Source organism: Carlito syrichta, unplaced genomic scaffold (genome assembly GCF_000164805.1).
Source record: "Carlito syrichta isolate Samal-C Ts95f unplaced genomic scaffold, Tarsius_syrichta-2.0.1 Scaffold169463, whole genome shotgun sequence".
NCBI classification, from domain to species: Eukaryota; Metazoa; Chordata; class Mammalia; order Primates; family Tarsiidae; genus Carlito; species Carlito syrichta.
Window position 1 is genome coordinate 194,643 of NW_007113559.1, and position 15,532 is coordinate 210,174.

At 40.3% G+C, this 15,532-nt stretch overlaps 1 protein-coding gene across 1 annotated transcript in view; it reads right to left on the minus strand.

Moving 5' to 3' along the window:
- GAREM1 (GRB2 associated regulator of MAPK1 subtype 1) overlaps window positions 1-15,532 on the minus strand; it is a 63,175-nt gene that overhangs the window by 37,259 nt on the left and 10,384 nt on the right. Inside the window, exon 2 of the mRNA XM_008051302.2 lies at window positions 5,953-6,083. Coding sequence (XP_008049493.1) covers window positions 5,953-5,979 — 27 coding nt within the window. The 5' untranslated portion in view covers window positions 5,980-6,083. The remainder of the gene's footprint in view (window positions 1-5,952; window positions 6,084-15,532) is intronic.

Below are 15,532 nucleotides of genomic sequence, written 5' to 3' on the forward strand. Positions count from 1 at the left end.
TGCAGTGACTGTGCCACTGCACTCAAGCTTGGGCGTCAGAGGGAGACCCTGACTCAAACAAATAAATCTATGTGAAACTTAACTTTGTATGACTTTATGTTCTGCATCAGGGATTGGCAAGCTTTTTCCTTCAGGTTCCAATAGAAATAATTTTAGTTTCTACGGCGTATACAGTTTCTGATGCAATGACTTAACTGTGCCATTGGCATGAAAGCAGTCACAGACAATAAGGTAAACAAATGAGCACGGTTTTGTTCCAATAAAACCTTATTTATAAAATCAGATGACTTGCCCAAGGGCCATAGTTTGCCATCCCCTGTACTAGACACTTGAAAAGGACTTGAGTGTATTATGTCGCTTAGTTCTCACAACAAATCTAGAAGGTGGATAGTATCATACACATTATGTAGGCAAAGACACTGTAGGCTGAAAGGGTCCTGTGATCTGCTTGGGGTCAGTCAATTCCTGGAGTGTGGGTCTGAACTCAGCTCTGAATTCCGAGGCTGAGCCACTCACTGTGTGGTCCGATTTACTCTTTAGATCACGGGTGGCTCACTTAACAAAAGATTTATGCCCTGAAAATTGTTAGTGTGGTTGTTTCTGCTATTAAAATGTAGAAGAATGAGCCTTTGATCGTGGTGGCCCGCTGAGAAACAGAACATCATCTGACCTTGGAAGCAAACATGAGAATAGAGATGGTCGATGCAAAAGCCGAGAGAGACAAATAAGAGAGAAAGAGCCTATGGCAGTTAAAAAACCAAATATGCAGGAAAGCAAGTAAACACACACAAGATTCTTGCCATGGAAAAGCCGAATGGATAAAGGAAAATGATGTGGTGAAAGAGGTAGGTGACTGCTATTCCCACAACATGGAATGGCCTTTACTTTTGCAGGCGTTGAAGGACATGTACACAAACTATCAGCGAGTGGTCACCTGCCAACTAGCCTTTCATTTTCTTGACCCTCTCACCTCCCATTTTCTGCTCTTATCACCTCGGCTGCTCACTCGGATGGACAGGTTTAGATCTGAAGACAGAACCACTCTTGTCCCTTCCTATCTTACTGCCTGAAGTTCAATTTCAAGCGTTTCCCACTCTACTACCACCCTCTATTTTGCACCTCACTTTCTTAAACATACCTACTTAAGTTCCCTTACTCCATCAGGAATATGATTTTCATGGGGGTTACACATCTTGTATTCACACTTCCTCACCCAGTGTGGATTCGATGGCTCATGCTACCTGTCACTCTGGGGCACCTTCCATCAACACCTTTGCTGATCTCTGTTATACTCATCTGGTAGGACCCAGCTCTCTGTCTACTCTATTTTCATCCAGGCAGCCAAAGACAGCTGGAAGAAAGAAAGGCGGGTGCTGAGCAATCTCACCAGAAATGTACCCATACAAGACTCTAGAACCACCCCATTGCACTGCCCTGGTGAACTTACCTCCCAGGTCTTTGAGTTGCTTATTATATCCTTTTTGTCAAGGATACCAGTGACTCCCAGTTTGCTAAATATTAGTTAGTTCTCAGTTCTCATCTAACCCAATCACTAAGTAGCATTTGACATGGTTGCTCCTTCCTCTGTGAAACTTGGCTTCCAGGGTACAACGTGCCCCTGCTTGTCCTTGGACCTCACTGCTATCCCTTTCAATCTCCTCTAAACCCTCAATGCTGAGGTATTCCAGGGCTCAGTCCTTAGATCTCCTCTTTTTATCCAGTTCCTTGGTTAGGGTTTCTCTATTGTTAGGGTTGTCACTATGGACATTTGGAGTTGGACAATCCTTGGCTGTGGAGGCCTCTCTTGAGCACTGCAGAACACTGAGCAGCATCCCTGGCCCCCACCCACTATCAGTGACATCCTCCATCCCACAGTCATGACAATCAAAACTGGGTACAGACATTGCCAGTGTCGCCCGAGGGACACAATTAGTCCTGATTGAGAATCACTGGTGTAGATAACCTCAACTAGACTCAAAGCTGAAATGTCTTCCAGAAGACGAGCCCCAAATATGTACTCCAAGCCTAGACCTCTCTCCAAGTTCCAGACCTGTATATCCAACTTTCTTCTTGGTATCTCTACCTGGAGGTGGTACTGATACTTGTTTATACATTTATTATCTGTCATCTCCATCCAGCCAGTAGGGATTACCCCCAGTGCCTAGAACAGTGCTGGGCATATAGCAGGCACCCAAAATATGTTTGCTGGTTAAAGAATTGAACATTTAATGCATATGAATTCATTTCATGTAGTTAATTAATGATGAGACAAATCAGGTAGGTAATTTTAAACAAATCAAGGCATCTTTTAAAGAAACTTTATTTAGTTTCAAGTTAAAAAGAATGTTTCATTTTTAGACAAATATGTAAATAGTACAAATACTATTTGTGGAATTTATTTATTAAAAATTCGACTACAGTTTGGGAAGAAAACCAGAACTGGAGTTCCCATTCTTTCTCTACTTTCATTTTATGCCATATTTTTTTTTTATTTTTGAGTCGGAGTCTCATGCTGTTGCACTGGCTGAAGTGCAGTGGCACGTTCATGGCTACCACAGCCTCGATCTGCTGGGCTCAGGTGATCCTTCCACCTCAGCCTTCCAAGTAGCTGGAACTACAGGCATATACCACCATGCCTGACTGATTTTTTGATTTATTGTAGAGATGAAGTCTCACCAAGTTACCTAGGCTGGTCTCAAACCCCTGGGGGCTCAGGCAATCCTCTTGCATCTGCCTCCCAAAGTGCTGGGATTACAGGTGTGAGCTACCATGCCCGGTTGGATGCCATATTAATTTTTTTAATTGGAGTCTCACTCTGTCACCCAGACTGGAGTGCAGTGGCCGCTCCCGGCCACTGCAGCCTTGACCTGCTGGGCTCCGGTGATCCTTCCACCTCAGCCTTCTAAGTAGCTGGAACTACAGGCGTGCACTACCATGCCCAGCTAATTTTTGATTTATTGTAGAGATGAGGTCTCGCCAAGTTGCCCAGGCAGGTCTCGAACCCGCCGGCTCAGGCAATCCACTCACCTCAGCCTCCCAAAGTGCGGGATTACAGGCTGAGCCACCGAGCCCGCCTTGATGCCATATTCTTATGGTTAATTTCAATTTGAACTTATACATATATATGAATATATACATTTGTATATTAACTTCAAATAATAATAATATCTTTTGACTATCATGATGCTTGATAGCTATCAATTCTTAACTGCAAGTGGTTTCTTCAATGGTTTATCCTGTTGGTCTGATTTATGCTGTATTTGCAGTAGAGGGTAGGGGGTAAAATTTTCTAAGGAGCCTTGCAATCTTTCTTTTAAAAAACTGCTTCCTGGATAATAGGTACATCCAGGAGAAATAGTACTGCTTTCCATTTTTTTTCTCTCCAGGGGAAGAAATAACCCAATATGCCATTTCCTAACCCTCCTAGTTCTCAAGCAGATACTATAATCAGTCTACTTTCAATTAAAGAAGACCATGACTTCCAACATTATTTTTGGTCCAGGTAGTATCCAGGCAACTTCTCTATAACATTTTCAGTTTATTTATTTACTTGGGTGTTTATCGCCAAGCACAGAAACTTTTGTGTATTTTATTCATGTAAATTTCCTGAAGTTCCTATTACAATCCTTCTTTAAATAGAATTGAAGAATGTCACAATGGGTCATGCAGGCTGGACGTGATGGCATCTTAAAACTTTACAAGTAATAGACTAGAAATACTAAATATTTATGTTTATATAGCACAGAACTCAACCCAAATCCAATTAGCTCTATGGATGCTATAAGCACACATTTCACCCACTTATCTGTGTCTTTGAACTCTTAGCTGCATCTCTACTAAACACATTTTAATGAATACACTCAGTTATGATATTTTGTAAAAAAAACAACAACAAAGAATTCTATTAAATTGTATGAATTTCAGTATTATCCTTTCAATTATGGTGGATTTAATACAAATTCACAAGAGAAAGCTGCTAGAGGCATCTTCTAAAAATACTATACATGAACAATGTAACAAAACATGGGATGGGCTAGGTGGGGTGGCTCACGCCTGAACAGCACTCTGAGAGGCTGAGGCAAGATGAGACTGCTTGAGCCCAGGAGTTTGAGACCAGCCTGGGCAACACAATGAGATTTTTGTCTCTACAAACAATCAACAAATTAGCCGGGTGTGGTGGTGCACACCTGTAGTCCCAGCTACTTGGGAGTCTGAGGTGGGAAAATCACTTGAACCTAGGAGTTTGAGGATGTGATGGGCCATGATTGTGCCACTGCACTCCATCCTGGGCAACAGAGTGAAACCCTATTTCTTCTTGTTGTTGTTTTGAGCACAGTCCCTATCTCCTAGGCTGTTTCGGAGACTCACGACAGAGGTCACGGCTTACCACACCCTCGATTTCCTGGGCTCAGGCAATCCTTCTTCTCAGCCTCCTGAGTAGCTGGGACTACAGGTACACACTACCATGCCCAGCTAATTATGTTTAGTTTTTGTAGAGATGGGTCTTGCTATGTTGCCTATGCTGGTCTTGAACTCCTGGGCTCAAGAGATCCTCCCACCTTGGCCTCCTCAAGTGCTGGGATTACATGCATGAGCCACTGTGCCCAGCCAAGACTCTGTCTCTAATCATAAAAAATTTTATGCTTGAATTCTCATAATTTATCAGCAAATGAAATGTTTTTAGGAAACAGTTTAAAAGTATTCACTTTCTAAATTACTTTTTTTCATTTAGATAATGCTAAATATAAGTTTTAAGGAGCGATTTAAATCATATCAAAACACTAATGGAATAGGATTTAATTAACTTCTGACCAATAAATCTTGATAAGTTTAAAAATGAAAAACATGTTCTTGCAGATTTTCAGTGTAAATGAAAGTAAGTTGTCTTGGCGACTAATATACTGAGGCCACTGAAAGAGTTAAACATGATTAATATTTTTGTAGATATGCATAATTTACTAAGTAAAGACTTTACAAAATATAAAATCTCACCCATCTTAATAATAAAACTGAAAGACAAAATGACTTAGCTTAGTCAATAAGATGGGCAGAACCATTTGTCCTGGGCATTTCCTCCTTATCCTGAAGGAGGTGGGTGACTCACCCACAGAGACACGGTTGCATTCCTGTGTCAAGATCCCATGCAGGCTGTTTTTCACATAGAGTGGGTTTCTCAGAAAAACAGGACTCTTGCTTCCTAAATCTTGAAATGTTCAGGGAAGGCCACCTAGTTGAATTTTGGGCTAAAAAGTTTAAACAGAAAATTCTTTCAACGTGATCACTTTCTAAAATGTTTGTGTATAATTGTGGGTGTTGCTGAAGAAAATGTAGTGGACGTGAAGGCAGAAGAGTGGACGTGAAGGCAATAAGGTGGTGGCTTGCTTCTCTGGTCCATCCCTCTTCAACATGTAGAAGGGGGCTGCACTGACCCTCTAAGAATGCAGAATAAATGAAGCCCTGCAAACAGTCTTCTCTGGCCCATGTCCCACCTATCAGTCTTCTCTATGTATGCTGAAATAGACCACAAAGAATGGAATGGAGACATGCTGATTTCAAGCAATGCTCTGGAAGCCTTCTCCTTTCTTTTAAAAAAATAAGTGTTTGGTATTAGTTTAATCGTATCCCTTTGACGGAAGTGGAGCAATCACAGTTGTTGGCCAAACAACTGTTATGTATTAGAGAACGAAACCAAAAAAAAAAAAAAAAAAAATCTTTTATCTGCCTTAACAGCGATAGTTTTGAACTCAGATATCAGGTTTTAATTCTAACAAAAGATAGGAGCTGTCGGGGAGTCGGGCCAGCTGTGGTACATGCAGTTCTGGCCACTGTAGCCAACCCATTAGGAAGATCAAATTCTCCTGGGAGGTGCGGAGGAACACTCACTCTGTACATACAGACTTGAAAGTTAAATTATTTTTAGCGAGGATAAATATTTGGTTCTTCACCAGCTACCTTCACGTTGAATGTTATTTCCTCCATGACGTACACACGCTCAGGAAATGCCTTAGCCACCTCCTCCACGCTGTTGAAATATTGCACTGGCTCCTTTATATCTCGGTCTTGTTCCAGCAGCTTGAATTGCCCTAAAACACATGATACACGGAAGAGATGTGAGATGTGTCTGCTGGACAGCTGTCACCATGGCAACAGCATCCTTTTTTTTTTTTTTGCTCCAACCCATCTTTAGTAAAGATTTCTGTTCATCTTCTTCATTAAAAAAAAAGTCATCATGGCAGGTTTCATTAAACTACAAATATATATGTGTACGTATTTTAAAAACAGCTTGAAAATGAAAACAGACGTATTTTTTTCCCTTTTTTTTGTTTACATTCAGAAGTTTATCACCAGAGGTCCAAAACCTAACTGAATGTATACATACGTGTCAATTGATCTCCAAGTGAAAATGTATTCTGTTATATACGGTCACTCATTTTGTTTTTAACAGTAAGTTACCTTGCCATTTACTTATAATAACACCCACAAATATTATATTCTAAAACCAAGGCTTCGCAACCTGGGAGAACTACTTTCTTAAGTTTAGTACTTAAAATTTTTACAAGTAAGACAAAATAATATAGTAGATTCCTGGTTTTCACTGGCTTCAATAATACATGGCCAATGTCAAGGGCTCATGAGATGCTGTGATATGTGTCATCACTGAGGCATGAGTGTGATGTTGCTGAGATGTGTGATGTTGTAGAGTCATGAGTGTGAAGCTGCTGTGATATATGTCATTGAGGCATGAGTGTGAAGCCATTGTGATGTGTGATGTTGCTGAGGCATGAGTGGGATGATGCTGTGACACGTACATCACTGAAGAACAAGTGTGACATCGCTGTGACGTGTGACATCACTGACTCACAAGTCTGAAGCTGCCATGATGTGTGATGTTTCTGGGGCACAAGTATGAGGTCACCATGATGTGCAATGTCACTAAGGCACAAGTGTGAGGCTGCTGTGACATGTGATGTCACTGAGGCATGTGTGAAGTCACTGTAGTGTGTGACACCACTGAGGCATGAGTGTGATGTGTGATGTCACTGAGGCAAGAATGTGATGATACCATGATGTGTGATGTCACTGAGACACGAGTGTGAGGCTGTTGTGACATGTGACGTCCCTGAGGCACGACTGAGTGTGAAGCCTGCTGTGATGCGTGATGTCACTGAGGCATAAGTGTGAAACCATTGTGAGGTGTGACGTTGCTGAGGCACGAGTGTGAAGCTCTCTGTGATATTAATATTTCTGAGGCATGAGTGTGAAGCTGCTGTGACGTGTGATGTTGCCAAGGCATGACTGTGACGCGGCCATGACGCTTGATTTTGCTGAGATGCAAATGTGAGGCCACTGTGACGTGTGACATTGCCAAGGCATGATATGCGATATGTTATACTTCTGAGGCACGCATGTGAGGCTGCTGTGATGTGTGATGTCACTGATGAATGAGTATGAAGCTGCTGTGATGTGTGATGCCACTGAAGCACAAATGTGAAGCTGCTGTGACATGTGACATTGCTGAGGCACAAGTGTGAGGTTGCTGTGACGTGTGACGTTGCTGAGGCATGAGTGACACCACTGTGACATGTGATGTCACCAAGACACACATGTGGGGCCACTGTGACACCGCCAAGGCATGAGTGTGAAGCCACTGTGACCTGTGCTATTGCTGAAGCATGAGTGTGAAGCAGCCGTAGAGAGCTGAGCTGTGGGGTGAGCCTCCTCCCAACGAGGGTAGCCCCTCAGCCCCTGGAGCCCCAAGTGACCTCCTCCTCTTCTCTTTATTGCTTTGTATGAAATTCATGTGAGTAAACTATATTACCATGGTATCGACAGTTTGGGGGTTTGTGAAGAACTCTGAATATCCCTAAAAGTTCAAGGATCTATTATATTGTTTATGCATCTTCAATATCTGTTCCACTGCCGCTACATTCTAGAGGACTTGTTTTCAGTCTTGAATAAAAAAAAAATATGTAATCAAGTCAAAGACAAAGTTTTTTTTAGTATTTTGTGCATCCTGCTTACAGTGTAATCCTCGAGAAATGTAACAAGGAATTAAAAGCTTTCATGAGGCAGATCTCACAGGCAGAAACAGGACAACTTTCGTTCATATTTTCAACACATTATTTTAGCATCTGCTAGTGGCAGGATTATTCTAGATGCTAGAGATTCATCAATAAACATAACGGACACAAATCTCTGTCCTCTCAAAGCTTACAGTCCAGCAGGAACTAGATATACACTTGGAATTATCTTACAAAATGAAATATACAATCTTTAGGATTGGGATGTGCTATACCAGGGGGCAAAAGCAGTCTTCAGCGAGTTATCATTTCTAGGTCCTTGGTTGGAATATTTCAAACCATTTCACAGAGACACCAGGTATTTGCCAACATTTCCAATTATCTGTAATTGTGATTTATATTTTCTAATTAGAAGAATAAAAAGAGAAATGACAGATTTGAAACCTGAACATAATCCAAGTCATCTATCATTAAGCCAGGTATAATTTCATGAAAACCTGAAAGAGATATCATCTTTTCAAGAGTATGAATAGTTTAATTTTAAATTTTGTGATCAACATTTTAGAAAAATGTTCCCAAGGTGGGGGGAATCTGTATGTATGCCAAATATTAAGCTGTTTGCAGATGCCCAATCTCTGAGTGAAGAGACTATCAAAAACCATATGCCTACACCAAATTCCATTCTGTCCTCTCAGAAATGCATTCCTTGGAAAGGGCATCACTGTACCCTAATACATAAAATGTTACCCTATCAATCAGTGCTAATACAAACATAGTGCAAGCCGCAGATGGAATTATATATTTTCTAGTAGCCACGTCAAAGAAGTAAAAAGAGGCAAAATTAATTTTAACAATATATTTTATATAATTTAAATTTATTTGTATATCACTTAATGTAAACTTGATAAACTAATTAATATATTTGGTTTAAATATATTATTTAAATAATATATCTAAATTCAATATAAACATCATCAGTATCTTACATTATTTTTAAACATTAAATCTTTAAATTCGATGTAGGTTTCATGCTTATGGACCATCTCAGCTTGGACTAGCCACATTTCCAGTGCTTGGTAGCCACAAGTCACTAGGGGTGCCATATTGGATGGTACAGGTTTGCAGTATCTCTGCACTGCAGGTGCTGATCAAGTCCTTAAAAAAAGATTATGCAAGAGAGTCCTCTTAGGAAAAAAAATGTATTTCCTGATAAAGTAGAATGCTTATTCTCATGAAATAAGAGCTTTAGAACTCCTATTTTCTTTTCTTCCCTGTTTAGCATGATTGCTGACGTTGGCTCAAAGGAGTCTTGGTTTCTTGATATAACTACCTTTATTCCTCCTCTCCCTCAACTTGGGTTCTTGTTCTTTAAGCATGCTTTAATTATTTTTCTGTTGTGTCTGTGCTCTTGTATTATTGCAAGCCTCATACGTATTTCAGCAGATGGACCCAAAGTGTCATCATATTTGGCATGGCTGTGGTGTCAGTATTTAGCTGGACAGTCACCTGTGATTGTCATCTCATTGGACGAGAAGACTTCAGAATCACATACACTGGGAGCATGTACAAGAAACTGTACTAAGAACAATGAACATACACAGATGAGAGAATAAGAAAAAATGAAGTAACAACTAAATATGCAAATACTACCTACAACTTTCAACATTTAAGTGTATTGTGCATCACATAGGGTCCTTTTATTCATTATTTTCACTGTTTGGTGAATACCCAATAGACAGTTCACTAACATCTCTCTCCTCTTTTCCATAGTTTTTTTCAGATTGTCCTGGAAGATTTTAATTAATATGTTTATTTGTAGCTATGTATTGTTGTATTTTAAACACTCTCTTGTGAGATATTAAATTATCAAAAGTCAAATAATACTTTACATTTCTTATACTCCACAACTACCTTTAAAATGGAAACAGCTAAAACCTACCAAATATCTTCTTAATGTAATGTTCAAACGCTGGGTCACAGTACACATGTGACTTCCTATTGCAGGGGTTGGCAAAGTTGTTCTGTAAATATTTTAGACTTCGTGGGCTAGACGGTCTCTATTTACAACTACTTAATGCTGGTGATGAAGCACAAAAGAAGCCACAGTAATACGCAAATGAGTGACAGCAGGTGTGTCCCCAAAAATGTTATTTGCTAAAACAGGCCACAGTGTGCTTGACCTCTGTCCGGTTAGGAGTGGAAAGTACAGATTGGGGTAGTGGCAAGACAAGACATGAGAAGTGAAGATGACCAGTCCCTTTCTTCCACACTACTAGACAGTCACACCAAGGTCTCTTAAACCACATCCTGAGCTGCCCATGTCTGTCTTCAAATGGCAGATTTTTCTTTAAGCTGGAGTCTAAAATCAACAAGATAAGCTGTAGAAGTGGACTTGTCTTAGGAAGATAATGCAAATAACCAGCCAGCACGAAGGCCCACATTTTCTCATTGTTATTCACAAGACCAAATTTCTATAAACCTTTACTTAACTTCTATTTTTTTAAAAATAAAAGAATGTGACATCCTCAGATGAATCAACTCTGGGAAAGACACTGACTACGGTTTTACCACCTTCTCTGCAACTGCTGTGATCTGGAATTGAACCTTGTTGGAATCAAACCTTGGAGACAATCTAAAGAGTTAAGAGCCAGTTTCCTGCCAAAGTGAAATCAATTCACATGACACATTTTCCCACAATCCCCACATGGAGGAACTAATTTTTTAACAGACCATTTCATGAATAACAGAGTCTTTGTGCCACCAAATAAAAACATTTGGAGACTGTTGAAACATCTGTTCTGAGATGTTACTGTCAAACTCTGTTCTTGAGAGGGAGGAAGCTGCATTGTCTTTCAGTAGCTTTGATGATTTCATAATATGTCTCCATTGTGGGAGCAGTTCCATCTGCAGGCCCCTGAAACTCCCAGGAACAAATTCAACACCAATGACATGCTCACCAATTATGATTTACATAAACTGGAGGTCATATTTAAAAAGCAAAGATGGATGCTGTATTTCATGTTGTATTCCTAAAATTATATTTCATAACTGATATTATGAAATAACTGTCATCTAGAAAATAGCCATTTTGTGTGTGTCCCTTTAGATATGGTGACTGATCTCACAAGAGATTACAGATAAGTATAGCTAAGAGGCCCCAAATCTTCCCTTCAACTAAGTTTCTAACCTGCACGATGCTCAACATGCTCTCCTTTACTTAGAGGGAAAGGTCACCTGGCAGAAATGAAAAATGGAAACACATTTTGCTAATTAAGAAGAGACAGCAATAGTGCTGAGGTGCAGAGAAGTAACAGGGACAGTGAGAGGTGGTCAAATTCAGGTCTGTCTGGTTTGCTACTGGCTGGAAAGTTATGGTTAGCAGGAAGTCCACACTGTGCCGCCAGTGAGGATGTGCCCCCTGTGACGCGTGCTTCACTGGCCACCATCACCGCTGGCAATGAGCACAGCCTGTGGTAAATCCTCTTTTATGGCGATGGGTTCACTGTCCGCCATCCCCTTGGCACAGGGGTCTACTTTATATGTGCAAATAAAAAGAAATGGAAAGAGAACGGAGGCCCTCAGGATCCATCTACGGGCCCATAATTCAAGTGGGCAACAGCATTCTGCTGACATCTCCTTCGTTACTGAGAGCAGAAAAACACCACAGAAACCAATCCAAAGTGATAAAAATAGAAAAGAAAGCAAAAGCAAGAAACATGGCACCGGAACACCAAAGCAACGTGGCTAAGGCTGGCTAACATGAGCAAAAGGGCTAGGAAAAGGGAACCCTGGAATACTGAACATGCTATGAAGGGGAGGGCCCAGGTGTGTGTCATTCAGTGTGGTATTTTCAGCATCAGACCACACATGGCACTAAGCAGGTGCTTATAAAACTGTGTATGAATGAATGAACGAATAACCAAACTCCTCTTATCTCTTTAAGAGCCAGCCCACAGACATAAAGCTAGACGGTTTCAAGTCACTTGTATGAAAAAAATGTATTTTAAATGGCTCATATAGCTAGACCTTAAAACCACTGGGCCATTTCCAAATGTGAAGAAGTGGCCAATTCTCAAGTGACAGAAACAAAAAACCACTTGCCATTTTTTAAGAAGTAAATAAACCTGGACAGGAATCTGCACTTGTAAAACAATATCTAAGTTCAAAAACACTCTTGTATTTTTATCGTATGTATGCAGGCAGGCTAGAGTTTCTACAGGATTAACATGTAAAAGTAGAACTGCCCTGTAAAAGATAGGCAGTGCCTTATTTTGAATGGTACCAACCAATAATATTTTGTCTTTTAAAAAAGTTTATGGAAATGTTCACTCCCACCAACAGGGCATGAAAATTCATTTCACCAACAGTGAATGCTACTTTGCTTCCCCTTTCTTGAGTAATGTGAAGAGTCTTAGAGATTACTTAACATATGCATGTGCCAAAAAATTGAAACAGTATTATAGGGTGTAGGGTGAAATAAGTCTTCCCCCACCCCCATTCTTATCCTCAGATCTCCTAGCTAAGGCCTGAGGCAGCTGCTATCAGTCTCTTGGGCATCAGTCCAGAGACAGTATCTGGTATAGTCTACATGCATGCTGCCACCCTTTTTCAAAACAAATAGTTGTACTCTGCACAGTTATTCCACCAGAAAAATCTGTCTCCTTTTTAAGAGTTGCACAGTATTGCACATGGTGCATGGTGACTAATTTAACTGGTCCCCTACTGAAGGACATCCACATTTATTCCAGTCTTTAGGAGTCACAGTGATACCGAAGTTAATATTCTTGTGCCAAAGGCTTTGTGTACTTAATCTACGTACCTTAGAGTGAAAATGCCTAAATGAAGAATTGTTGAGCCAAAGGGTAAGTGCATCTTTAGTCTTAATATTTATTACCAAATTAAGTAGAAGTCTATGTCCATTTATACTACCAACAATGCCTTTCCTAATTGCTTATTGCAAAACAAAACAAAAAAAATTTGCCAATCTGACAGGTGAAAAATTGTATCTCATTGGGATTTTAATTGCATTTCCTCCCTCCCTCCTTTCCTCCCTCCCTCCCTCCCTCTTTCGTTTTGAATCAGGATCTCACTATGTTGCCTAGGCTGGTCTTGAACTCCTGGGCTAAAGCAATCCTCTCGACCTCTCAAAATGCTGCGATTACAGGCATGAGTCACTGAGCCCAGCTGCATTTTTCTTATTACAAAGGAGGATACAATTATTTTTATAAGTAACTTATATTTCATATTCTGTGAACTTTCTGTTCATTTTCTTATTGCCAATTTCTGAATCTCTAAAATTTTTGCTAATCTAATCATATTTAAAAAAAAATAAAAAGCATAAACCTGAAATACTACAATTTGGCATTTCCTATTCTAAAATCCAATTCCCTGCTTCACTTCTAGTTAGTTCCTAAAATTATGATTTTGGAGGGAGGGGAGTGGAAGTAAAATTGGGGGAAAAGAGGGGTCAGGAACAAATCTCAGCACAAAGACTCAAAACATATAACTGCAGACAAAAGGAATTAAAGCCAGGGAAAGAAAGCATCAATAAAAAATAGTGAACTTCACCATAAACAATCTGTAGGTATTTCTACTTATTTCTCCATCTGAGATTGTGTAAGACAAGTGGTCAAACCTCTCTTTTCAATTCTGAAATGCCATTCTTGATCTCAATTAGGTCTACCTGGATTCAACACTGAATTATTCTGGGATCCATGTTCTACCCAGCCAAGCTATTTCATACCATGCAAATGGTTTTCCTTTTTTTTGAAAATGGGTAAACTGCATTTTTCATTGCATCTCATTGTTCAGTTGTAATTTATTATAAACAGGATGAAACCTAAAAAGGTCTTACAATGAACTTGACTGTTAATATGTTATGACCGAAATCTTGGGAGTTTCTGTCCTTGAGATCTGTGCCCCCAGCACTCACTGCTACTATTCTGGTTTTGATCCTCATCACCCTGTAACAGTATTACTGCTCCAGATGTTAAGCCCATTTCCACCTCTGTTCTTCCATCATTGCATTATTCACATTAAAATACGACAGTAATGTTACAACAACAAAAAATCCATTTCTCTCAAGAAACTAAGAGTTCTATAAACACTTGAAGAATAAATGAATAAATAAACATATAATAGCACTTTAATCTCTAACCACCAAGCCCAGGCTCCTCTGCCTTGGCTTATAAGTCCCTTTGTGATCTGGCTACACTTATATTGTGCAAACATTTTCCGGCCATCTGCGCAACCAACATCCATTCATCCCTTTCCCCTCTACCTTCGCTCATTCTCTTTCCTCAGTCTGTGCAAAACTATGGATCCTCTCAGTGACATTTTGAGGTCTGTGCTCGATCATGTTCCTTTCTAAGTTTACATCTTTTCTCCTTCCCTCAGCTCTCCCGGGGGACCTCCTCTATCATCTTGGCTTCAAGGACCCCCATAAACTGACAATACACTAACCTTCCTCTCAGATCTCTCCTAAAGAGAGACTCACACTGTTCTACCCAATACCTTGGTGGAATACACCTCCAATGGCTCTCCCACAAAGATCTCAACAATCAGCACATGCAAAACTCAAATCATTTTTCTTCTTGAATCAAGCAACCACCCAAGTCAGAAATCTGGGTGGTCATCACTGACTCATTTTCCTAATCTCTCCTGTCCAACTGGTATCAATTTCAACTCTATTCCCTTTCTTACGTCAATCAATTCATTTCTATCTCTATCGCTATTCCCAACCACAGCATCTCTCACTCTGGTCAGTTTTCCTGGTTGATTGCCTTGCCTCTAGACTTCCACTCCAGGGAACCATCCTTATACCACTGCTTAAAATCAGAATTTAATTGTATTCCAGTTTAGGATAATTTGTACTGGACTTATCTACAATGGGACTATTGGTAATGATGTGGGTAGGCTATAGTGATAACTGGGGACTGTATCAGAGAAGATGTCAACACAATTGGCCTGAAGGGACAAAGGGGGGGGGCTAGTTACTGGAAAGAAAGAGTTGCATAAAAATACCCTGGCTTTGAGAAGAGAAGTGGCTGGCCCCGGGTGATCTTTCAAGGGAGGCAGCCAACAGAGAATAAAGACCTCGACCTCACTTTCTTCCTGCCCATCTCTGGCTAAGGCTGTCTATCAATCAGCTGAAACTAACTAGATATCAAAAGGCAGGTTAGTCTGTTGATCTAGCCTTATGGGTTAGCCTCTGGGGCGGAGCAGGGTGGAGGTAGTGGAGAGTGCATTTGGGGGAGACACATGGGAGATGTGCACACAGGCCTTCTAAGATCTGGCTCTCACTTTTCTCCCCTCGAGATCTATCCACAATGAACTCCATTGAATGCACAATCTGGAATACTTCTCCTTTATAACCAGGTCTGGCCAATCTATTTACCTTCCAAATCAATTCATTTATCTCATATTCTGTAAAATAATCTTCTTATCCAAGGTATGCAATTGACCACAATCTCTTTAGTGATTTCATTATCTTATCTACAGATTTTAATCCA